Here is a 25,205-nt window from a genome sequence, read left to right on the forward strand (position 1 = left end):
AATTAATCTGGGGATTATAAGCATGTGCTACTGTGCCCACCTGGAAATTAATGATTTAGGTGCCCTGCCCTGAGACTTTAAATATGGTCCGTACCCAATAGTGACCCTATTTTTTATGTACTGCTGGAGATTGACCCCAGTGCCTCATGCATGCTAGGCTTTAACACTGAGTCAAAACTCCAGGTACCCCCCTCCGGTCCCTCTTATTTGTTTATTTATTCATTCATGCACAACTGGGGATTGAATTCAGGGACTCCCACATGCTAGGCAACTGCTCTACTACTGAGGCATATTTCTAGTCCTTGGATAAAGTTTTTATGTTGCTGGGGATCAAATGCAGAGCCTCATGCTAGGCAAGAAGTGCTTCACCACTGAGCGGGGTGCGATCTACCATTGATCTACCATTGATGCTTGGATGTGAATTTTGACTCTGGAGATGAACTTCATTTACCAGTTTTCTTTTTGCATAAAATGAGCCCACAGTCTCCCTGGGAGAAAGGTGCAGAGTCTCTTGTGTCCAACAAATGTCTGATTAGTGCTGGCTCTGTGGAATGGGCCACACTTCAGCTTTCACATTCCATGAGTGGTGTCTTAGCTGATTGACCTGGTGATACTGCAGTGACAGAAGGGACAGAGTGGGGAGGCCAAGCCTGGGTGGGGGTGTGGGGCATTCCTCTCCTGTAACTGCCCAGGCTCTGCTCCTGAGCCTCCTCCATCCTTCTCTTCTTGGGAACTTGGGACTCCAAGCCCCAGCTGGTGAGGGAGGAGGGGAGTGAGTGACAGTCCAGCAGACCAATGGGCCCCTGACGATGGGGTTAGGCGGGGCTTGTGCTGCCATGGAGAGGAGAGAAGCGGTTCTGTGGGGGAGGAGGGGGCGGTGGGAAGAGGACCTGGAGATTGAGGGGAAGGGAGAGAGCAAACAAAGGGGTCAGGAGGGAAAATAATGCTCTGGCTTCCTGAGGCCCTGCAGAGGCTGGGCAGGGAGAAGGGGCCAGGGGCAGAGGGACCTGAGGCTGGCGGCAGGCGGGCCTGTCCAGCTAGGTCCTAAATGGCATTGTCTGAAGGGGCCAGCTGTTTGCACAGAGCAGCCTGAGCCTCAAACCCCAGCCCCAGTCCACTCCTCTGTCCGGGGTGCTGGCATCTGAGCCTTCGGGGCCGCCTGGCCACATGGAACCAAGTCCTGAGCCTCCGAGTTTGGTGAGGGGGCAGACTATGGGGGGCCGTCTGGGTGGGGTCCTGGGGTAGGATGTCATCCTCAGATTGGGTCATGGGTCCTCCCTTGGCCTGAGGACATCAAGCCACTGGTGGGAAGATGGGGGCTGTGCTAATCCGTGCCCCTGCCTCCCTTCCACTACCCATTCTGGCCTTCTCCCACAGGAAACGATGAAGGGGGACACCAGGCACCTCAGTGAAGAGGAGGGCGCCAGCGGGAGGGAGGACTCCATCATTCTCATCAACGGGGCCAGCAGTGACCAGTCCTCCGACTCCAAGGACGCCCCTTCGCCCCCCATCCTGGAGGCTATCCGCTCGCCCGAGATCAGAGGTGGCAGAGGTGGCCGGCCAGATGGGTGTCAGGGGGGGTCAGGTGATACCTGGGGTGGGCGCTGCAGACAGACCTCAGCTCTATCACAGCCCCGGAGGATGTGGCCAGCCAAAGCCCCTCCTTCTCCCTGCCTCAGCCCCTCCCATTCCTCCCCTCAGCTGGGACTCTCAGGGGAGGGACACTTAGCATGCTCTCCTGTCCTTTGGCACTAGTCATAGGGTGATCTGCCTGCACAGGCCAAGATTCTGGCCCTTCTACAGTGTGACCCAGCCCCTCTCCCAGGCCTGTGGTTGGGACTGAGGCTTGCTTTTGCAGCACCCTCCCTGCGGCACTTCCAGACCTCCTCACTAGGCCTTCTGCCTGTTTTGGTTTTCACACCGCCCACCCCCATCCCTTTCTGTTCTGTGCTGTCCTCTAGAACTTTCTGTTAATGCAAGAGTGACAGTGGACTTTTTTGCATTGTTAACCCTACTAGCCACATGTCTGTGTTTTGGATATGTGGCTGAAAGGGTAGATGCAGAATTGTTGTTATTATTTTTTTTGTACCAGGAATTGAGCTTGGGCACTCCATCACTGAGCCACATCCCCAGCCCTATTTTGTATTTTATTTAGAAGCAGGGTCTCACTGAGTTGCTTAGTGCCTCCTCATTGCTGAGGCTGGCTTTGAACCGGTAATCCTCCTGTCCCAGCCTTTATTGATGGATTTTTAGTGATGCCTGGAATCTGATCCCAGGGCCTGGTGCGGATGCTAAGCTAGTGTCCTACCAGCAAGGGACCTGACTTCCTCTTTTAAATGCAGTTCTTGGTCACAGACCCAGATGGCTCCCCTCAGAACTGATTTTGTTTCTGTGCCTTGTTGCTTATGAGTCCATGGAGGGGACAAGAGTACTGAGGGCCTGAGAGTTCATTCCTGAGGCAACATGGTCCCCAAGATCTCAAGCCACAGCCATCAGCAAGGCTGTGTTCCCGGTGGGGGCCTGTTCCTAAACTCTGCTCCTAAACTCCGCTCTGCTCCCTAGGCCGCAGATCCAGCTCCCGCCTGTCCAAGAGGGAGGTCTCCAGCCTAATCAGCTACACTCAGGTAGTTCCCCAAGTTCCCCTTCCAGGACATTAGCTATAATATTTTTATCCATCCAGTAGGTCTCTGAGGCTCAAATTGCTACTGACAAGTGATGCTAATCTTTTTTTTCCCCAAACTAAATTGAGAAGTTTTGTTTTCCTGAATGCTTCCTGTGTATGAAATTATTTCTTAACCTGGACAGCTATGACATAATTCATACTTCTTTTGTGTGTGTGTTTGTGTTAGTAGGGATTGAGCCTGGGGTGAGTTGTATTCCCAGCCCAGTGAGACAGGGTCCTTCCTAAGTTGCTGAGACTGGCCTCAAACTTTCCAACCTCCTGCCTCAGCTTCTTAAGTCACTGAAATTACAGGCATGCCCCACTGAGCCTGGCAGATTATGTTTTGAAATTCATTTACTCACGAATAGAATGAATAGAAGATGTGAGTTTTCACATCTGTGGTTTTGATATCAGGTTATCTGGCCTCAAGAAAAATTTTTTATAAGATTTTAAAGAGTTGTTAGAATTGCTTTACTTCTTCAGTTTTACCAACATCATTTTTTCCATCATGTTTGTTTATTTATGTCCTTTTATAATTAGTCTTAGTTTTGTCCCTTGGGTCGCTCTTTTTAGGATTTTTTGGTAAAAGATGAACACAATATTTTTATGTGGTGCTGAGAGGCAAGCGCTCTACTGCTGAGCTATAACCCAGCCCATGGCAAGCCCTGGGGACAGTCATGAGCAGAAGTCAGACAGTGAGCACACATCTTTCTGCGGCATCTGTTGTGTTTCAGTGGTGGTCCACCAAATAAGGATCCAGGTGGTGTCCAAAGGCTGTGGAGGGTTAAGACGGACCGGATCACAGCCTCAGGAATGCTACTGTGTTATCCAGTTAATTATCAGTGAAAGTAATGAAATCCATCTGAGGACTTCGTGTGTCTAAGCTAAGCCTGTGTTATTTGAGGCTTGTTATAACCCTGTTGTGCTGTGTGTAGACGTGATTCCAATTCTAAAATGAGGGGAATGGGCTCCATTTCAAAAAATGAGACTTTTGAAAGCTTTAGCCATATCTGGCTACTCTTGGTTTCAATTTTTGTGCTCTGTGCATGTTGGGTGCAGCTGGAGCCTGCACTAAGGTCTTCATGACACGATTCCGGGTTGGTGGCATTGCTTCTTGTCATTATATCGAGAAGTGTCTCCAGTGAGCAGTTTCCGTGCAGTTTCCCCGGTGTGCTGCGAGTGGTGGAAACGGTCCTGGTGTCCCTTGCTCATCGTGATGAGCTCTGGGTCTCATTTTCCTTATCAAGTCTTCCTGTGACTTGATGATTCACTGAGGTTTATCTTTCCTGTGATCCTGTGGCGAACTAATGCAAAAGCCTTTAGACAATATTTCTTGGTGTCTTGGCTTAATTTTATGAAGGGTTTCCGGGGATCCAGTCTTTAGCTACTTTGCTTGTGTGACTTACATTGAAAAATTGATCTTATTCCTTCAAAAAGGATCTGACAGGGGAAGCAGATGGTGAAGGAGAAGATGGGGACAGCTCCGAGGCTCCTGTGATGCCAAGACTATTCCGGGAAACCAGGACCCGCTCTGCAAGCCCAGCAGTAAGTCCCACGTGCAGAGCCCAGGGATTCCCACCAGGGATGGGTCGATCCCCTTGGGGGGACATGGAAGACAGGTGAACAAATGTATTGAAAATTCAGGAAATCACAGCCAGACTCTCGAATCCTCATAGTTTGGAGGTTTCTTTCAGGTGCCCTATCTTTTCTAGGGCAGATTTCAAGATCTTTTTTTTGGCCCTCTCTTGAAAGTGGTAGGGTGATATAGAATTTTCAGAGTAGACAGCTTGCTCAGCTGTCAAGTCACCTCCGGGGCCCTTGTCATTTCTGGAGATAGATGCTGTGGCTCTATTGCAGAATTCTAACATCTGAGGATGGGATGTCAATTAGCACTCATGATCCCCCAGCCCCCTAGAGACTAGGCAGACACTTACTGACTGACTGACTTCCAGACATGGATTATAATCTCATTTTCCCAGTTTAATATGTGTATTTAATTTAGTTTTGTTTTTGGTACGGGGGATTGAACCCAGGAACACATTACCACTGGGCTACATTCCCAGTCCTTTTTATTTTGAGACAGAGTTTCCCTATGAGGCTGGCTTCCTTCCTCCTTTAACTTCATTGTAGAGATTAAAGGCCCACTTGGCTAATTATCCCAGTTTTATTTTTTGGTGGTGCTGGGATTCTGCATATGAGGCACTGAGCTATGTCCCTAGCTCTATAATCCCCATTCTAGACACACAAAGATTCGAGTAACTTTCTAGGATTAAACATCAAGTCTTATAGAATTGGAATTGGGCTGCAACACTCAAACTCATACCATTTTGAGAAAGTGTAGTATAATGGCCTTTCCTTCCTGCATGAGAGCCTTGGCCTTCCTGAGAAAAACAATAATGGGCTTTATGCTCCTTTTGGGAGGAAAGAAGTGTGGTTTTTGGTAATTGTGCATTTATCCTCATTTGCCAGTGCTGGTCTCCACTGGCCAGGATTGTGTGCTGTGACCAGCGAAGCACATCAACTTCCTTACTGCCTTCCGACCACTAGGTGTCATCGATTGTCATCCGGCCCCGAGTCCCAGTCCCCATACCTCCAGTCACCTAAGGCCTGGTGCCTATCCTGTCTTGCTTCCAGGTCCGAACCCGAAATAACAACAACAGTGCCTCCAGTCGGGAGAGGTACAAGTCCTTCTCACATCCCACCCGAGGCCGCCAGGGCCGCAGTCACGTGGACGAGTCTCCCGTGGAGTTCCCGGCTACCAGGGTTGGTGCCCCTGCCCAGCCGCTCACGGGGAGAACCCATGGCTGGTGCAGAACCCATGTCCTCTCTTCACGGCTCTTTTTCAGGATCTTGATTTTCCTTTTCTCTCCTGGGTTTTGGAAAGCTTCTCCTCGGCTGAATGGCTTCTCTCCTGGCCTGCTCTTGGGTGGAACTTCAGAACTATCCTGTCACCTCAGTGTCTTCTGTTCCAGAAAACTCCACAGCTCTTTCCAGTGGGGACACAATAGTTACAGGATCCCCCTTCTCAGATGGGGCTTGGCAGCCTCTTAGCACTTACCCATCAGTGTCCTTTCTCTGGACAGTTGTGATGACTTTCACCCCTTAAATGACACTTCTTCCTTTGAAAACTGTCCTGGGTGATTTTGAAGCTCCTCAATTTCTTTCTTCCCTCTTTCTGCTACTTGGGAAGCCACAGGGGGAATCACTGGTCTCCAATCACCTGGTTTGCTTTGCTGTGACCCAAACTGTGTCCTTCCATCCACAGTCCCTAAGGCGGCGGTCAACAGCCTCGCCAGGTACGCCGTGGCCATCCCCGTCCACTCCTTACCTCACCATCGACCTCACAGAGGACGATGTGACACCACAGAGCAGCAGTACCCCCTGTGCCAGCCTAGCTGAGAGCCAGCAGGAGAACTCGGAGACCTCCCAGGTGGACACAGAGGGGAGAGACTCCGACAACACTGAGTACCAGGTACTCCTCCTCCGGGTACCCCAGGATGCTGAATGTAAGAACAGGCGCCAGCCACTGGTGGCTTTGCTACAGATGAGCTACATTCATCCCAAGTGTTTTTTTTTTTTTTTGTGTGTGTGTGTGTGTGTGTGTGTTTGTACCTGGGATTGAACCCAGGGGCACATCCCCAGTCCTTTTTTTTTGTATTTTATTTAGAGACCGGGTCTCACTGAGTTGCTAAGTGCTTTGCTAAGTTGCTGAGGCTGACTTTCAACTTTCCATCCTTCTGCCTCAGCCTCCCGAGTTGCTGCGATTACAGGCATGCACCACCATCCCCAGCTCATCCCCAGTGGTTTTATTTTTAAACATTTTTAATTTTTTAGCACCAGCGATTAGACCCACAGGCTCTTATTTTTATTTTTTCTATTTGAGACTGTCTTGCTAAGTGGCTGAGGTTGGCTTTGAACTTGTGATCCTCTTCAGCCTACTGAGCCCCTGGATTACAGGCAGTCACCACGGCACCCAGTATTTATTTTGAGTCAAGGTCTTGGGCAACTGCTAAATCTCACCTGGAACTTGTAATTCTCCTGCCTCAGCCTCCCAAATCACTGGAATTATAGACATGTGCCACCACCACACCTGTGTACTGTGGATAATTTTTTTTGGGGGGGGGTTACATGGGGTGCTTTCTCACTGGGCTGAATCCCCAATCCTTTGTGAGATACTAAGTTGTTTAGGCTTTTATCCTCCAGCTTCAACCTCTTAAATTTTAAAGACCACCCAGTGGTACTTCAATTTGTCATTTTTACCATTTTTGAATTCTAAATTTTCCATATACAACATGGTCCTTCCCGTTTCCCCCCAGACATTTTAAGTCAGGCACCAGAGTTACTGTGTGAATTGTGATTCTCTGAACATCACTTATTTGTACATGGATGTAAGTACTGTGTTGATAACACATAGTACATAATGTGGTTTCTGTTTGTGCATCTGATTGTAGCCGGTTATAATTGCTTTAGTTATGCCCTACATATGTTTATAATCGCAAGGGTTATATCTGGATATATGCCAGATTGCCAGCACTGCTTACTTTCATCCTCTTAATATATGCAGGGATCTGGACGATGGTTTAATTGAGTGTTGCTGGGTGAAGCCTCCCTTCCCATGGAGGTATTTATGGTATAGGATGTACTCTGCATTATGTCAGAGGACACTGTACTGTGGATACACTTGATGAGTCCTTTCTTTCCTTGCAGCTGGGATGCGCCCGGGGTTGCTCACATGCTAGGCATGCCGTCTGAGCTCCCCACCAGTGACATCTCACATCTGTGCACCAAGCTTGTTTTGCTGAGGGGGTCAGTGGAGGGGCCGGAGCTGGCCAGGTTGACATGTCTTCACAAATGTTTTTCTTCTATGTGGTTTCTCTTCCAGGATGGGAAGGAGTTTGGAATAGGGGACCTGGTATGGGGCAAGATCAAGGGCTTCTCCTGGTGGCCTGCCATGGTGGTTTCTTGGAAGGCTACCTCCAAGCGCCAGGCCATGTCTGGCATGCGATGGGTCCAGTGGTTTGGTGATGGCAAGTTCTCTGAGGTGAGTCCAGTGCAAGGCATAGTCTCAGTTGGGTCGATCTGAAGTGTTAGTTCCTTCCTTAGGCAGTTACTTTGCGATCTTTCTGCAGAAGGATGCAGAAAGGACAGATAGATTCTGTAAGGACAGAATCTTCCTATACTCTCTGCTTACCTGTACTCCCTCCTTACTCCTGCTTATTGTATTTCCTGCTTACCTGTACTCCCTGCTTACCTGTATTCACCTGCTAAGCATATACTTGAGTTTATGGCAAGAAAGCTCATTGCACTTTCAAAGGGGACAAGTGAGGGATGGAAAGTCCTCTGGATTCACCAGGCTATATTTACTTATTGGATTTATTTCTCTGGGGCAGATCATATACCTATCTGAGATTTTAGGGGGTGTCTTCCTGGGTTGGCACCCAAATGTACTCAGTAGAAAGGTCAGAAGGGATGGTCACCATCTGTTCATATAGGCCTGCAATGGGGGTGTGGTGGACACCCCTGCCTTACCCCTATAGGTGGGTTTAGGTTGCCTTGAGGCACATTATGAAAAATTTATAGTTCAGAGCCTCTTGAAGATTAATATGAGCCATTTAAAAATTTTCCTTGACCATGAATTCTGCTGGAATTCTCTGTTTATTTTTAACTATTGAGGTGCTGGGCCTCAATAGTTAATACTGCTGGGCCCAGGGCCTCATTTATGCTGTATCAGCTGGGGCTATATTAAGTTTTTATCTCCTGTAGAAAGCCTGTGCAACCCAGGAGTCATGGCACACGCCTGTAATTCCAGCAGATTGGGAGCTTGAGGTAGGAGGATAGCAATTTCAGAGCCAGCCTCAGCAACAGCGAAGTTCTAAGCAACTCAGTGAGACACCTTGTCTCTAAATAAAGTACAAAATGGGGCTGGGGATGTGGATCAGTGGTCAAGTGCCCCTGACTTCAATCCTCCATACCCCCCACCCGCACTGCCCTGCGGTGCAGTTAAGAGATCTGCAAAAGATTTTGGTTTGAGTAGTGCAGGAAGAAGACCTTTTCTGACATGGTCTATTAGGAATGTTAATCAACTCCTGTGTGCTTACCTGTTGGTGGGCCTATAATTCTAATAATTATAATTTTATAGTATGAAGCCAGGCTGGTCAACTTAGTGAGACTCTATCTCAAATTAGGAATATTTTGTCTCAGTGACGCATGCCTGCAATCCCAGTGGCCCAGGATACTGGGGCAGAAGGATTACAAATTCAAAGCCAGCCTCAGCAATTTAGTGATGCTGTAAGCAATTTACTTAGCAAAACCTTTTGTTAAAAAAAAAAAAAAGGCTGGGATGTAGTGGTTAAATGCCTCTGTTCAATAAGAAGGGAGTTGGGTTACAAAAAAAAAAAAAGGCCGACAATGTGGCCCTGGGTTCAATCTTCAGTATCTTTCAAAAACAACTAAAAAGTCAGTCCAACCTTTAATTTCCAGCAGGTTTTATGAGGTTCCTAAGGTATTTAACAAGCTGGGCGAGATGAAAGCAAATGTGGGAATGAGTTATCATCTAATTTGTTCCTGGGTTCTAGCTTCTAGTTTTTCCATGAATTGGCCTCTTTCCTGCCACTTCTCATAGACACTGAGATTCCCCAAGGCTGATCACAGTAAGACATGTGACTGCCAGGTGACACTGCATGCAGATGTCCTCTCTGACCAGCAGAGGGAGCAGAAGGACAAGTGTCCTGGGCCTATTTTAGCCAGGAAGCCCCTGATTGTATCTACATGTACAGGACACCTGTGCAGTGCCGTGGTCCCGAGAGGGTTGCTTCTTAGAACTGTCTTGACCCAGTGACATTGAAAATGGTTTTCATGATACTGTCTGATGCCAAAAAGAGTCATTATGGGACTATTGGAATTGTGGGATGAGATGATAAGGAGAGTGTGAATCTGCCCTTAGCCTGCACAGTGCATGCCTGTGTGTGTCTCCAGCTGGTAGCAGTTGGCCATTTCTCCAGGAATGGTGGCCACACCTCTTCATGGAGATCAGTCTCTGTGTACAAAGCAGAGGAGAGCCTTGGAGTGCACTCTCAGGACCATGGCACTGCATATGTGTCCTGTACCTCTGATCAGCTGCCTGGGACACTTTCATTTCCCACTTGGCCTGGGGACTTGGCACTGATAGATGCATGTCACTTTGCAATACCTAAAATCAAATATCTAAATGATCTAATCAATTATATCTGAAAGTATTTAATACAAAGCTGAAGAGAAAACTACTAGGTTTATATTCAGGAATGAGGGAAGCAAAACATCTCACACATAGTGTATGCACAGTGAATTACAGACCCTAGCCTCAGGCTTGTTCCTGGGACAATGATCTCACCCCTCACACCTCAATATATATACCCTGTGTGTCCTTCTGAGTATCTTGTTCCCCACCTCTGGAGGGGAATGTGCCATTGCTGCCTCTATTTGTATCAGGACTCTGTGTACCATTTCTCTTGTTTTTTGTTTTTTTTCTTTCCTTTCTGGATTGACATCTGTGAATTTTGTCCCCAGGAATGGGCTGTCACATAAAGTGTGTGGAAATCTTCCTTCCTGAAGTTACAGCTGTTAGGTAGATGTTGATGATGTCTTTCTCTTCTAGGTCTCTGCAGACAAACTGGTGGCCTTGGGGCTGTTCAGTCAGCATTTTAACCAGGCCACCTTCAATAAACTGGTGTCATACAGGAAGGCCATGTACCAGGCCCTGGAGGTAACATGGGAGTGGGGTGTGAGGCCCTCCTCCTGGAGGTCTACTGAGAGCCAGCTCAGGTCACTGAGAGGCCACGTATGGCTTGGAGGGCACAGTGCCATCAGAGAGGAGGTGAACATCACCAGTGTTGGTGGCCTAATTGGGAGGTCTCCCACCTGCTGCCTGTCATTATTAGTGTCTGAACCAGGAAGGGTGTGGATGTGGGAGGTTGATTCATGTCAGTAGATTTCTCCATTACCTCAAAGCTCCCCCTGGCTCCAAGATTGTGGAGTGGTTCAAGGCCAAGATTGGAGAGCACCTCAGGCCACCTTGTCTGTGGGCCATGGTATCACATGTGCTCTCCCTTCTCCTACCTTGACTTGACATTGTTTTGGTCCATGTGGCATACCTGAGCCAGCTAGTTTCTCTGAATAACACCTGCAAAGCCTAATGGTCCATGTAATAAAGGATGCTTGACTGCATTCTCATTTTCATTTCATTATCCACCTTGAAGGAGGTACAGAGGTGTTAAGGTAGAGCTGACAGAGACTTCCACTGTCAAAGTGGCAGAGCTTTTCTGATTCCTCTAGTTAAAAGAATGCTCATTCCCTACAGGAAAGAGATCATAATTGGTTTTCATAGGGCAAGATACAATACTAACCATCTCCCACCCCCAGTTCCATGATTTCTTGCCTGTCTCCCTGGCCAGGCTATTCCTCCTTCCCAGGTCACGTGCTGCAGCCCAGGACAGCTGTCCTGCTATGAATGGGGCCCAGTGTCAAGGGGAATGTTGGCCTTGGCAGGGGGAGTCCCTGGGTGCGCCCTGGTGAGCAGTATCTCCGCCCTCATTCACCACAGACTCTGCCTTTATATCTTGGCAGAAAGCCAGGGTACGAGCCAGCAAGACCTTCCCCAGCAGCCCTGGAGACTCTTTGGAGGACCAGCTGAAGCCCATGTTGGAGTGGGCCCACGGGGGCTTCAAGCCCACTGGGATCGAGGGCCTCAAACCCAACAACAACCAACCAGGTGGGAATGAGTCCCCGAGGCAGTGCCCACTGCCAGCTGAGAGACAGTGCCACCCCCACCTGCCCATGCCCCACCCAGCTGATCTGCAGCCACCTCCATGTCCTGTGAACTGTGTCCTGTGAACCCAGGCCTGTGAGAAACATCTAGTGCAGATGAAGGCCATGCCAGGCTTTCTTGGCCTCATCGGACACTTTCATGCTAAATTAATGTCATACACATAAAACCGAGATTGAATCTCATGAAAAGTTGAATAAGAGGAAGCATCCTTTCTTTTTTTAAAGGAAAAAAAATATCAAACTGGTCATTGGAGAAAACCTTAAGTGTGACACCCTAAACATTTTGACCAATAACCATATTTCCACCATTATACCCGTGGTTTCCTGAAATGCAGGATGTGTCTTAACAATCCATACATTTAATGTTTTCTGTTTTGTTTTGTTTCCCCCACAAAGTGGTTAATAAATCGAAGGTGCGTCGTGCAGGCAGTAGGAACTTAGAATCAAGGAAACACGGTATTCCCTTCCCATCTATATTCTATTTTCTTTGCTCTTTTAATTTCTTGGCATATGCAGTGGTCACTAGAAAAGAATCAAATTTCAATCTGAACCCCCTCACTCCCCCCTCACTCCCTCCCCCAGGTTATCTTGTTGGGTTGCACATCCTTAGCCTTTTCTGAACACTTTTGGATTCCTACTGCCTTCCCTTTATTTCTCAATTTTCGTTGTCTAAGCACTTACCAATTGTGATTTTTGTCACTAAAAGAGTACTTATGATTTTGATGGCTATATAATTTTCTTTCTCAAGGGCAGAGTCAAAGTTAACCCTGATGGTTAAATGAATGGGGTTTTATGTTTCAATAGAAAACTGAATGGGATTTATACAAAGGAGCCACCATATTATTTTCTGGTAGTTTTCATTGAAAGGGGACATGTAAAATTTAATACTCATACATTTTAACCTAATGTTTATAGTATTAATGTTACTGTAATATAAAAATTGATTTTCACCTTTATTTAGTACTTTCTTAAAAATTAAGTATTTTTATAGATTTTCCTATATACCTTAATTCTGGGATTGAACCAAAGGTTGTTTACCACTGAGCTGCGTTCTAAGATTTTTTTTTTTCTTTTTTGGTGGTGGAAAGTGAACCCAGGGGTTCTCTACTACTGAGCTGCAACAACTCCAAATCCTTATATTTTTATTTATGAGTCAGGGTTATGTAGCGGAGCCTGACATTGATTTTGTGATCTTCTGCCTCAGCCTCCTGAGGAGCTGGGATTGTAGGCATGAATACAGTATATATCATCTTGATTCTGATGCTAAATGTTGATGCAGTGTAGATGAATTAAATACAAAAATCAATTGTCAATTGAATGCAGTTTAACTAAATCATTTCCAATGTAGATTTAGATGTCAAATTAGCACCAAATGAACTTTTTTTTTAACGAGTTACCAGATTTTCAGTTGACATTCAAAGACAAAGGAAATTGTTCAGTCACTTGGTTGCATTTCAAATGCTTGGTAACCACATGTGACTGCTGGGCAGCATGTTGGAAATCACTTGTAGATGTGTCAGGGTTTAGCTGTGGATTGCACTTTATACTTCTTCTTGCGAGGACGTGCTCTTTCACCACCCCCCCCCCCCCCACATAGGAAAGATCATGCAACCTGGGGTAGGGTTTTAGATTGGCTCCTCTTCTGGTGGCCTGTCATGGACATGTCCACCCAGTGTTAAGTCCCCTGTGATGCCCTAGGTATAGATGGTTTTCAGCACAGTGTTGTCTGCCCGGGGGCCTTCCTATCCTGTATCCTCCTCCAATCAAGCCATGGCTGCTATTTGCTTGCCTTTCACAGAGAACAAGAGTCGAAGACGCACAGCTGATGATTCAGCCGCCTCTGACCACTGTCCCCCAAACAAGCGCCTCAAGACCAACTGCTATAACAATGGCAAGGACCGTGGAGAGGAAGATCAGAGCCGAGGTGATTCTTGGGGAAGGGGAGGTGATGGTCTGCACTGGCAGGTGTGAGGACCACCCTGTAAGGAGGGTGCAGAACAAGACCCTGTTGTCCCTGAGCTCATCTCCTTACACGGTCTCCCTCTCTCCTCAACAGAACAAATGGTTTCTGATGTTACCAACAACAAGAACAATCTGGAAGGTAACATTGACCCCCATCTACCTCCCCTCTGGGTACTACCCAAGGCCTGCCTGGGTTCTCCCACAGATCTGGGCTTGAATCAGGGCTTCTTTGTGCTCCTTTGTGTCCCTGTTGGAACATTGTGCAGACTGAGTAGGATAATTTAAAAAAATTTTTTTAATTGAGAAATATTTTTAATTGAGCGAGCAGGGAGGTGGGATGAGAGAATGCAAATGGAGGCACTTCAGCCAAGACAGGCTGAAACCAAGGTCCTCCAGGAACTAGCTTTTCGGTGAATGGTGGGCACACATTGTCAGTGTCACTCTCTAGTTAGTGACTCTGTTCAACATGTGCCAGCTGGGAACTTCCTCTGGATTCAAGACACAGAACAGACCTAATGAACGTGAGGAAGTACCTGCAAGCACCTTCTTCCTCTGCCCGGTGGCACAGATGTGTGTTGAGTAGGAAAAGATAGTCCCTGGCCCAGGGAAAGCCCAGTTTTGGAGCATTCCTGGACACTCTGGAACCTTCAACGTATAGCCATCCATATAACCTGAGACCCCTTCACTGTAGAAGGATTGGTTTGTGGCAAGAAGGATCTTATCCAACAAGTCCCTGAAACAACTTCAGACCTACTGATAGGACACCAGGACAAAATAGCATATTGGTGGGGACTTGAGCTCCATGTTGTATAGGAAATTCTATGGGCAATTCCTGTCCTCAGCCATCAAAAGCTGTTTGGAGTCACTACAAATGCTTCAGTGTTATAACCACCAACCCCCCCCCCCCCAGTAAAAGGGATTAATCTAGGAGTGCTATTGCACCAAATTTCTGCCCTTTTATAGGGGTAATTTTGAGCCTGCCCTTGATTATCTCAGCCTCCCAAGTTGCTGTGATACCATGGCCAACTTGTCCCACCAGGGCCTCAAAACATACTCCTCTGTGGGAGGGACTGCTACTCAAGTATTGTTAACCAGTTTCGCCTGCTCTTTGTGTGTGTGAGCCTGGCGTGCCCAGGCTCTGGGATAGGCCCACTTGCAAGCTTGCAGTGATTGCTCAAACTGGCCATGTGGCTGTAATTGCCACAACCTGTGGCCCTGTCTTTCTTACAGATAGCTGTTTGTCCTGTGGTAGGAAAAACCCAGTGTCCTTCCACCCGCTCTTTGAGGGTGGGCTTTGCCAGACGTGCCGGGTAAGTCCTCCTCCCCTTGCCCTGTTCTTGCCTCTTCCTGCCTCCAGAATCTTCCAGGTCCTTTCCCCACAGATGGTACTTGCACAGGCATTAGGGAAAGTCTCCCAGGTCTCCAGGTCCCTGCAGTCTTCCTTTTGGAGGGGAGGGTGGCCCAGTAGAGAGCTATAATGGCTTGCAAACCAGAGCCAGTTGTCCCCTAAAGGATACCAGGCCACCTCTGACTTGTTCTATGGCTTGTTCTATGGCCTGGGCCACCAGGCAAGCTGGGCCTGACTGTCCCTATTCTTTGATTTCACGGACTTTTTTTCCATGACTGCAGGATCGCTTCCTTGAGCTTTTCTACATGTACGACGATGATGGTTACCAATCCTACTGCACCGTGTGCTGTGAGGGCCGCGAGCTGCTTCTCTGCAGCAATACAAGCTGTTGCCGGTGAGCACTGGGCCCTATGGGCACATCCTCAGGGCCCCAGGGTTCCCGAGTTGTACCTGCAGTCTTGGGACAGCTGCATGTTTTTGAAATCTCAGGCCTGAGCTAAGGTGAAGTGGAAGTTGTGACCACAGCCAACGTGTGCCATGCTGATTGTAGTTGTCCTAGGACTAGAAATAGATAAATAGGGATGTGCTCTGCCCCATGGGGAAGAGTGGGACAGGGGGCTTCAGGGAAGAGTCCCTCTCTGAAGCTTTGCCAATTGGTAGGAATTATAAGAAGTGCCGAGTGTACTCCACGCTTTTTTGAGTAAATGGCTTGTCACTTAGCCCACATCACGCGGGACCTTGCAGTTCATGCTGAAGTTGTTAGGCAGTGAGTTGCCATCTACCTAGGGAAGGCGTCCTGGTGACAGAGCTTCTCCCTGGCCACTGGGTACAGGTGCTTCTGTGTGGAGTGTCTGGAGGTGTTGGTGGGCAAGGGCACAGCGGAGGACGCCAAGCTGCAAGAGCCCTGGAGCTGCTATATGTGTCTTCCCCAGCGTTGCCACGGAGTCCTGCGGCGACGGAAGGACTGGAATGTCCGCCTGCAGACCTTTTTCACCAGCGACATGGGGCTCGAATACGTAAGCCTTCAAAAGAATGCAGGTGTTAGGGAATCAGATCATGTAGAGGTGGCCTCTCAGGGCCTCAGACCGACAGCCTGCTTGCTCTCAAAGAGGCCTCTTTGTCCCTGGCTTCTCAGTGTGGGCCTGATGAAGAGATGGTTGTGGAAAAAGCCTGCGGAGTTGTCGAGCTACAAGGGACAGGGACCGGGAAACCTGGGACATCTCAATTTTTTTTTTCTTTATAGTTTTTTCCTGTTCTTAGCCAGAGCACCTAGATAATTGCTGTTGAGGGTCTGTCCTGTAGTGCTTGGACGCGCCTCCTGCTTGGGAATAGAGTGGACATTCCCTGCCCCGGACATGGTGGCACACGGTGCCTTCCCTCGCCAGTTCTCATCAAAGCTTCTGTGGCAGCCACAGCCGACTTTGGACCCCTCTGAAAGTCATCCCCTCCCTTGCTCAGAGGTTGAGTCTTCCCCCTGCTCCTTCACCTCTGTGACCCTCCTTCCTTATCTGGCAGGAGGCCCCCAAGTTGTACCCTGCGATTCCCGCAGCCAAAAGGCGGCCCATTAGAGTCCTGTCACTATTCGATGGAATTGCCACAGGTAAGTTCACTAGGGAGGCTCTGCTTCCGCAAGGGTGAGCAGCCAGGGAGCCTCAAGGCCTCGGATGCCCTCGGGGACCCTGCCCGTGGCTTCTCTTCCTATTCTACCTTCTCCCTCATTCTGAGTCCTGTTTTAGTGTTTTTTAATTCTATGCAGGCATCTGGTTTTTCACTCCACATGCACAAATGTACTGTCCATCAGTCAGGTGACAGTTACCACTGTCTTGGCTCTTTTCAGTTCCAACAGTCGAGTCGACACAGCCTCTGCCATGTGCCCCGCGGCCTTCGCCTGCGCTGACTCCTACACTGCCAGTTACTGTAGCGAGGAGTGTCCTTGTTCTGCCAGGGCAGGAAGCCGTGGCCAGCCAGCTGCTCTGCCCTTGCTCTCCTTGTGTTCCAGTGTCCACCTCTCCCCCTGCAGGTTACTTGGTCCTCAAAGACTTGGGCATTAAAGTGGAAAAGTATGTTGCCTCAGAAGTGTGCGAAGAATCCATCGCTGTTGGAACCGTGAAGCACGAGGGCAACATCAAATATGTGAATGACGTCAGGAACATCACGAAGAAAAATGTGAGGGTCGCCTCGCCCGGGTGGGCTCGTGTCTCCTCATGTTTGCCCCTATACCCTGAATGTCCCTACTCCCATGTGAGCCTCGGGGTTTCAGGTAGAAGAGAGCCTGTGTCTTTTACTTACCACCAAGGCGAACCACAGACTGTTTCCATCTTGGGCAGTAGTAAGGAGTGCATTTCCTTGGAGTTGCTGACCAGGGAAGATTCTAGAAGGAGGTTTTCTTGGTAGTTACCTGGGAAACACTCTTGCCCTGAGCCTGTCTCTTTCGGTCCCTCAGATTGAAGAGTGGGGTCCATTTGATTTGGTGATCGGTGGAAGCCCATGCAATGACCTATCAAATGTGAATCCTGCCCGGAAAGGCCTGTATGGTGAGCAGCTCTTCTTTGTCCCATAACAACTTTGTCTCCCACAGGCAACACCTGAGTCTGGTCAGTGGAACCTCCTGAGAGGGAGCTTTGTTTTAGGTGCCTCAGGCCCTGTCCAAACCCCGTTGTACATCCTTGACCCACAAAGAAAGGACACTGTCCTGCCTGTTTTTATGGTTAGAAGCAGCAGTTGGGTACATTTTGACAAAATCATGCCTACGAGGAATTCGATTTCAATATCCATTTCTCTGTCTTCCTCCCACATCTTCTTCTTTTCTTTTGATTTTTCTCTCCCTTGTTTATTTCTGATTGTCCCTTTGGTATCTTTATCTTTATATATACTTATAACATGATTTTGTTAAATTCATTCCATATTTCTTCCTCTTTCCCCCTCTCCATCCCTCCCTTCCTCCCTCTTGTCCTTTTTCTCCATTGATCTTCCTTACATTTTTTTTAAGAGAGAGAGAGAGAGAGAAGGGGGGAGGAGAATTTTTTTTTAATATTTATTTTTTACTATTTGGTGAACACAACATCTTGGTTTGTATGTGGTGCTGAGGATCGAACCCAGGCCGCACACGTGCCAGGCGAGCGCGGTACCACTTGAGCCACATCCCCAGCCCTTCCTTACATTTTTATGAAAGCAAATTTTCCACCCTGAGCTCTTAGTCATTCCACAGGACCTTAGGGAGATGGAACCTCACGGTGCTGTCCTTACTGTGGTTTTAAAGAACTCTGGGGATTTTGCTGAAGGCTTTCATTGATCCCCTTCTCTCCTTTGTGTGCACAGAGGGCACTGGCCGACTCTTCTTCGAATTCTATCACCTGCTTAATTACTCACGCCCCAAAGAAGGGGATGACCGGCCATTCTTCTGGATGTTTGAGAATGTTGTAGCCATGAAGGTCGATGACAAGAGGGACATCTCACGGTTCCTGGAGGTGAGGATGCCCAGAGGGCTCTGGTGGTCAAAGGCAACCTGGGCAGAGAAGGCCCTGCTGGCAGTATACACTGCTGGTGTTTCCCAGGGTCTTGGCTGGGGTGTGACCAGATCCCATAACCCACAGAAATCAGCAACAATGCAGCCACCTTCTTCATGAAATTTAACTCAATGTTCTTGTTGTGAAAATGGATGCTTTGAGGTTTCAGGAAATTATGTTCTATTTAATAGACGACAAACCCTGTTAAATACTTTTTTGTTTGCCAAAATGTTAATAGCTTGAGCCTCAGGGAGGTACCTGATGCTCTGTGAACTTGGCAGCTAGAGGTACAGAGCTGTATATGGCCCAGATGTCCTCTTTCACCCCGGATCTCTACTTGCCAGATCTAATATGAGTTGCTCTTTGGGGGTACCTTTTCTCAGAATCTGAAGGTCTGATCTGTTCCTTTTGTCCATCAGAAATAGGTTGACCATGGCCTTATCCACCAGCTTGATCTTGGCCTATATCCTGGTTGGAAGATCCATCCTTCTTCCATAGCCAGGGGCAGTTCAGTCACCTGCACCCTTCAAGCCCTGCTCTGAGTGACCACTGACATCTGATGTGGTCTCCAAAAAGCTCCCCTTCTCTCTCTCTCTCTGCAGTGCAACCCAGTGATGATTGATGCTATCAAAGTTTCTGCTGCTCACAGGGCTCGATACTTCTGGGGAAACCTACCTGGGATGAACAGGTAACAGGGGACTCTTAGTGGGACCCCAGGTAACAGCCAAGAGAAATCCAGATGTTAGCTTTCACATTTCAGTCTTCTAGAAAGTGCTGTCTGTGCTGAGAAACAACCCCAGTCTGGGCTTCAGAACAATCTGCAGTATTTCAGGGCTGTTAGGTATTTCTAGGAATCTTGGGCCAGGACTTGAGGCCTACTTATTTGTTCCCGATGGTGAGCAGACAGGCCTGGTTCTGGTGCCAGGTGCTGGAGCCATGTTGATGCCAGGGATGCCTCTTGTTGTTCCTTCTGGGCTCTGCCTTTCCTCCCAGCTGCCATAGCAGTACCCGTCAGGACATGGAATTGTTATGATTCCCATTCCCCTTGAAATAAAGGACCTGGACCAGGTGTGTGGCAGAGCTGAGATGATAAATGGTAGGTCCCAAACATCTCCCTGAGGTTTCCTAACATTTGCACCTTTGCATTTTTTACCAGAGCTAACTCAGATCTCTTTAGATAGACATGTCGACCCACAACAAGGGGTTTTGCCAAGGACTGAATATTATGTCTATTCGTGGTTTAAGAACAACTCGCTAATTAAGATGCAAAATGTGGCAACTGACATCCCAGTTCTGGGAACATGTTAGCTTGAAACAACTTTTACAAGGGAATGTTGGAAGCATGATAAGTTTCTGGCATTTACCAAAATGTGAGTAGAGGTGAGAGTGGTTCTGAGAATTTCTATTGGATATCATGGAATTTCTATTGGATATCATGACAAACCCGATGGTTCATCAGTCAATCAAATCATACCATGTTCACATTTAGAACCAGACACCATTGTACTGCTGCCAATTCAGGATTGGACACATTCATATGCTAAAGGATGATCACAGTGGGCTTGGGAAGGTTCATAGGGATCCCCGTTTCTTGGTGTGGAGTATGGGTGAGTTGATGGGTGCTGCCACCCAGCTCTCTCACGGAGACCAGGGTCTGAGACCTGAAATCATCTAGTTTGTGTAAGTCACACCAGGCTAGTCTTTACTAGTCTGTGGTTTTGCCCTGCCTTGTTGCAATAGAGGGACAGGAATAGGGTGACATTGGAAACCTAGAAAGTGAGGAGGAGGAGGTCTGCAGTCTAGGGGAGAGGTTTTGTGTGGTTCCTCGGCCTTCCACTTTCATGTGCGAGTTCCTTCTGACCTTAATACATGAATATGTGAACCCGGGGCTGCCCTGTGTTCAGCCACTCTGCTTGCAGATGTCTTGTGCCTTTCTGCCCTGGAATTGCCAAAATGCTTTGGGTCTGTCCCTTGCCTGTTTGCTTCGCTTTATTTGCAAAATAGGTTTCCAGAGTTAACTGTTAAGAGCCCAATTGATCCTTGTGTGACACCTCCCCATCACTTTCCCGTGGGGCTCACCCCACCTTCCAGGGTCCTCAGCCTGCATCCCCGGTAATGAGCCACCAATTCTGTTTGCTGTCCGGGTGTATCAAAATCCAGCCCCAGCTCTTCCTGTAAAACCGAGGCTCAGTGCTGGGGCACCTAGCATGCACGAGGCCCTGGTTTCCACGCCAGCACTTGACTTGATGAATGAGCAAACCCGAGGGTGTCTGTCTCCCTGCCCACTGTTCCCTCCTTTCCTCAGGAGGTAAGGCAGTAGCTGCAGATATTGGAATTGGACCATCCCCTCCAGGGGCAGGTCCACCCTTGGCACCCAGACTAATCCTTAGGCCTGGTGTATTGCCAATCACATGACAGGAGCATGTTCACTGCTTTGGCCCATTTTTGCAAAGACTCTTCCCTCCTCCCACCCTGGGAGGGGCCTGAGCAAGGCCTTTGCAGAGGGTAGAAAGTAATGGGTTTTGGCTGTCCCCAGGCCTGTGATAGCATCAAAGAATGATAAGCTCGAGCTGCAGGACTGCTTGGAATTCAGTAGGACTGCAAAGGTAAGGTGTGCTCCCAGATGGCCACCCCACCGCCCTCCTGAATGCGCCCTCCTGAATGCGCACTGGGTGACCCCAAGGCGGGCACTTGGAAGGTGACCTTGGTGGTGTGTCCTATTGGTGTCTACTCCCCTCTCTCCATGTGACTCTGGTGCTGGGCCTCTTTCTCCCACACAACTGTTCTGTCCTTAAGTGTAGGAGACATTCTTGATAAACAAGTAATCACTGTGGGAAACAGACAAGTTGCCTTTCCAATTGTTAATGCTGGATACATAAGAGGCAATTTCAGCTGGCCCTTCCAGTAATAAATGTAAATGATGCTCTTGCAAAAAAATTATCTACTGTCACATCACAGATAAATACATTAAGACGTCTGTGAACCTAATTCTCCATGTCTGCATCAAGCAAAGAACCATTTCTCCAAACTCTGGTTGCCTTTTCTTAATCTTACTTGATAAATAACTCTGTCTTGTTGCCCCCGGCCCCCCCTCCCAGTGATCCTCATGCATAGGTACCTGTTGCTCATTTCATTCTCAAGGCTGGTCTTTGCTGTGCATTACCTTCTTGGCATTTATGGGAAGCACACAATGTTCTTGTCCTTCGTGAGCTCCTTTTCTCACTCTGGCTGCCAGCCCTGCCCTGCCCCGTCTCCCACACACCTGCCCTCTGTGCTCCATCCATCTTTTCTCAGGGCTTTTGAGCCTTGATCCCACCTGGAACGTTTCCTGCTGTGCTTACTCCGTGATATATCGTTTTGTTCTCCAGTTAAAGAAAGTGCAGACAATAACCACCAAGTCCAACTCCATCAAACAGGGGAAAAACCAACTTTTCCCTGTTGTCATGAATGGCAAAGAAGATGTTTTGTGGTGCACTGAGCTCGAAAGGTGAGCAAGGCTGCACAGAGACAGAAAGGGGAGGAACAAGCCGTCCAGGCCATCCGCACCAAGGGGCAGGTGCTCGCCATGTCTCCACAGTCTCCCAAGCTTGTGTGTGGGGTTGGTGGAAATGCCCTTATAGAGCCAGCCCTTATTTCTGGACAGAAGTGGTGGGCGGTGCTGAGGAACCTGAGATTAGCAGACTGGGCACCGCAGGGCACCACAGGCACCACCGGGCACCGCCTGTGTTGCCCTGAGAGCTCCTAGTCCTTGGGCCTAGGGTGTGTGAGGGACCAGTAAAAAGACCTGCTCTTTCTTGTGCAAAGTTGCTCATTCTCTAGCTGATTCCTCCTCAGCCACAGTCTGTCTCTACCTTCTTCCAATAATTGAGTCAACTTTGTCTGTTTGATACCAAGAACCAGCTTTTGGATGTAAATATTTTTGTTTTGACCATTTTGGTCTAACTTGTCTTTTTCAACATTATTATTTGCAAGTCATGTTAAAGGCTATGAATTTTCCTCCTTAAGTTTTGGTTATATTCAGAAGACTTTCGTAACAATATTGTCATTCTAGATATTTTAACTCTGGTTTGATTTTTTTAAAATTTCACTTAACTATAGCTATCTTGGTATTGAAGTAACTTTCTGCCTGGCAGAGAGAGAACTGATGGATAACAATGTTACTCATGAATGTATCCACATTGGAGTGAAGATATGATGGAAGGGTTGCTATAGATATTTGTCCCAGGGTACATGCTATGGCAAAGCAAGACACAACCCTTTCGGTTATTGGTCCATTGATTTTATTTTTAGTAATGGTTCTAAACATGGACAATTCAGCACATCTGTAGCTTTTTAACAGGCCATTTCAATCCCTATGGACAAAACTGGAATGCTTAGATATATTCACTGTAACGTACCCAGGTCTGTGTTTGAAAATCATTGTGGGTTTTTTTTTTTAATTTTTATTTTTTTAAATTTTTTTGTGTCTGGAATTGATCCTAAGGGTGCTTCACCACTGAGCCACATCCCAATCCTTTTTTATTTTTTTGAGACCGGGTCTTGCTAAGTTGCTTAGGCTGGGCTTGAACTCATGATTTTGGAGGAGCCATGCCTCATGATGGTCATTTGATCAAGTTTTCCTGACCTCCCCCATGTGTGTGTGTGTGTGGGGGGGGGGTTGTATGTGTGTATGTACTGGGATTGAACCCAGGGATGCTTAACCACTGAAGCACATCTTCTGCCATTATTTTTATTTTTAGATAGGGCCTCACTAAATTGCTGAGGCTGGACTTGAACTCATGACCCTCCTGCCTCAGCCTCCCAGGTTGCTGGGATTATAGGCATGTGCACTGCATGCACACGAGCAAGGGCTCTGAGGAACCAGCCCATCTGGACCTCCTGGTGTTCAACAAAGGGTTATTTGCAGGCCCAGGGGGCTTGAGTGAAAGGAAGGGACTGGTTGAGGTGAGGATTTCCTCCCCAGATGCTGTGGGCATGCTAGAGGGATGGGCCCTTCTCACTCCTTGTCTTTTCCCTCTGGTACCCTCCCAGGATCTTCGGTTTTCCTGTGCACTACACGGATGTGTCCAACATGGGCCGCGGTGCCCGCCAGAAGCTGCTTGGGCGCTCCTGGAGTGTGCCAGTCATCAGACACCTCTTCGCCCCCCTGAAGGACTACTTTGCATGTGAATAGTTCTACCCAGGCCTGCTGGGGCACCAGGGTTCCTGGGACAGAGCCAGGAACCAGAAGGCACCCTGATCCCTAAAGGCATCCCAAGTCCGCCCTCAGCTGAGCTGTGTTGGGTCTCCCCTCCTACCTTAGTCCTCCTGCTCACTGGGAGCAGAGCCACCTGATCCTCTCCTGCAGGGGGTGGCCAAGGTGCCACCCCCTTGTGCACAATTCCAACCTGGCTGCTCTGAGTAGCCAACCACGGTGCTCATTTTTTTCTTCTAAAACTTTAAAACTTGAAGTAGATAGTAAAATGGCTTTTTTCCTCCCTCTTGGGTTTACCACTGAGAGAAACAATGGCTAAGATACCAAAACCACAGACCCACAGCCCTCATATACTCAGGTTAGAATGTCAAATCACCCAAGACTGTTATTGCAAGACTTTTTAAAAGTGTCTACAGCTCTGTGTGCAGTTGTAGATGGTGAGGGACATTTTAAAGGCCCTGCATGAATGTTTTTTCCCTAGGTCTACCAGAAGAGGAAGTGATACCTCTTTGTGATACCACATTCCCTTTGTCTCAGTCCAAGGCCATTAGCCATTAGAGTATTTCTCACCATGATGGTGATTCAGCAGGGATGACATCATCATCATCATCTCATTCAGGGCAAATCCCCCCCCCCATAAACCCAAGGGCAGGAGCCCCCCTTAGCTAAATCCCTCCTGGAATCTGCAATAGAAGCCTCTGGGGCACTCAGGAAGGGGTGGGCTGGAATTATATATATTATGTAGCTGCCATATATTATGTAGGAGAAGTTGGCTTCTTAGTCATCTCCCTCTTTCCTGGGTGCTCTCCCTCTTTCCTGTGTGCGGGGCATGAAGGAGGGGGCAGAGCTAGGTAAGACCCCCGCCATCGTGCACCGACAGGCACAGGTCCCCAGATGAGAACCTGGATGCTCACATTCCTCATCCTTTCTGGACATTCAGGGACAGAAGCACATTCCTCACACTTGCCCCTCATCTAAGAGATGGCAGGGGAAAGCTGCAATAAAAGCTGCATCCTTCGGAGATTTTAAAATCCTTTTTTATTCCATGATAACGTCATATTTTTAAGGGGAAAGAGTCGGACAAGCTGCATTTCAGAAATGCTGTTGTAGTGGTTTTTAACACCTTTTACTCCTCTTATCTGGTGCTATTTTTAGAATCAGGAACAACCTTGACAATGTTGGCTTTTTATACACTTTTTAAAAATACTCTCGAGACTTCTATTTTTATGTTTAACATTTGCATTAAAAATTTTTTTTTGGTAACTGGAGCCACATAACAAGTATGGGGAAAAACCGTGCCTTGTTTTCAACTGTTTTTGCTAATTTTTAGGCTGAAAGATGAGGGATGCCTAAGTTTGCCTTATTCTGTTTAATTAAAATCAGTATTTCTCTATAACAGTCTGTTCTTCCTTTTATTCTTCTGCAGGTCAGGTGGTTGGGGGTGGGCCATGGGAGGGCCAAAGTGGTAGGGTTGGTGTTGGAAATAGGTCATTTCATTCATTCAACAGTATGGAATAGGACAGTAACCCACAAAGACGTGGGCCCTTGGTGTCTAGGGCAGTGTCCTGAAAACTCTGCATCCCCTGGAGGACTATGACAATTGATTGCTGGTCCCCCCCCCTTCAGTTTATAATGTAGGCTCTGAGACTTTGAAGGTGCTCTTCCTTGACCACACCGAGCTAGTCTGAACCTTCATACCCAAACATGGCTAATTCATTTAAAGAAAGCTGA

The 25,205-nt window shown here is 47.9% G+C and overlaps 1 protein-coding gene across 3 annotated transcripts in view; it reads left to right on the forward strand.

The window, feature by feature from the left end:
- Positions 1–24,105, forward strand: part of Dnmt3b (DNA methyltransferase 3 beta) — a 37,712-nt gene extending 13,607 nt beyond the window's left edge. The window contains exons 2-22 of one of the 3 annotated variants that reach the window (XM_076849039.1): positions 1,378–1,543; positions 2,563–2,624; positions 4,100–4,207; positions 5,297–5,425; positions 5,928–6,134; positions 7,545–7,703; positions 10,296–10,403; positions 11,264–11,408; positions 13,263–13,388; positions 13,521–13,565; positions 14,657–14,736; positions 15,056–15,168; positions 15,607–15,790; positions 16,290–16,374; positions 16,795–16,940; positions 17,218–17,308; positions 18,093–18,241; positions 18,883–18,968; positions 20,817–20,886; positions 21,649–21,767; positions 23,312–24,105. In XM_076849039.1, coding sequence (XP_076705154.1) covers positions 1,384–1,543; positions 2,563–2,624; positions 4,100–4,207; positions 5,297–5,425; positions 5,928–6,134; positions 7,545–7,703; positions 10,296–10,403; positions 11,264–11,408; positions 13,263–13,388; positions 13,521–13,565; positions 14,657–14,736; positions 15,056–15,168; positions 15,607–15,790; positions 16,290–16,374; positions 16,795–16,940; positions 17,218–17,308; positions 18,093–18,241; positions 18,883–18,968; positions 20,817–20,886; positions 21,649–21,767; positions 23,312–23,453 — 2,514 coding nt within the window. In that variant the 5' untranslated portion in view covers positions 1,378–1,383 and the 3' untranslated portion in view covers positions 23,454–24,105. Of the gene's footprint in view, positions 1–1,377; positions 1,553–2,562; positions 2,625–4,099; positions 4,208–5,296; positions 5,426–5,927; positions 6,135–7,544; positions 7,704–10,295; positions 10,404–11,263; positions 11,409–13,262; positions 13,389–13,520; positions 13,566–14,656; positions 14,737–15,055; positions 15,169–15,606; positions 15,791–16,289; positions 16,375–16,794; positions 16,941–17,217; positions 17,309–18,092; positions 18,242–18,882; positions 18,969–20,816; positions 20,887–21,648; positions 21,768–23,311 lie in introns of all 3 variants that reach the window. The other 2 variants (XM_076849037.1, XM_076849038.1) reach the window with 2 other exon arrangements.
- Positions 24,106–25,205: the final 1,100 nt, after the last annotated feature.

This window comes from Callospermophilus lateralis, chromosome 3 (genome assembly GCF_048772815.1).
Source record: "Callospermophilus lateralis isolate mCalLat2 chromosome 3, mCalLat2.hap1, whole genome shotgun sequence".
NCBI classification, from domain to species: Eukaryota; Metazoa; Chordata; class Mammalia; order Rodentia; family Sciuridae; genus Callospermophilus; species Callospermophilus lateralis.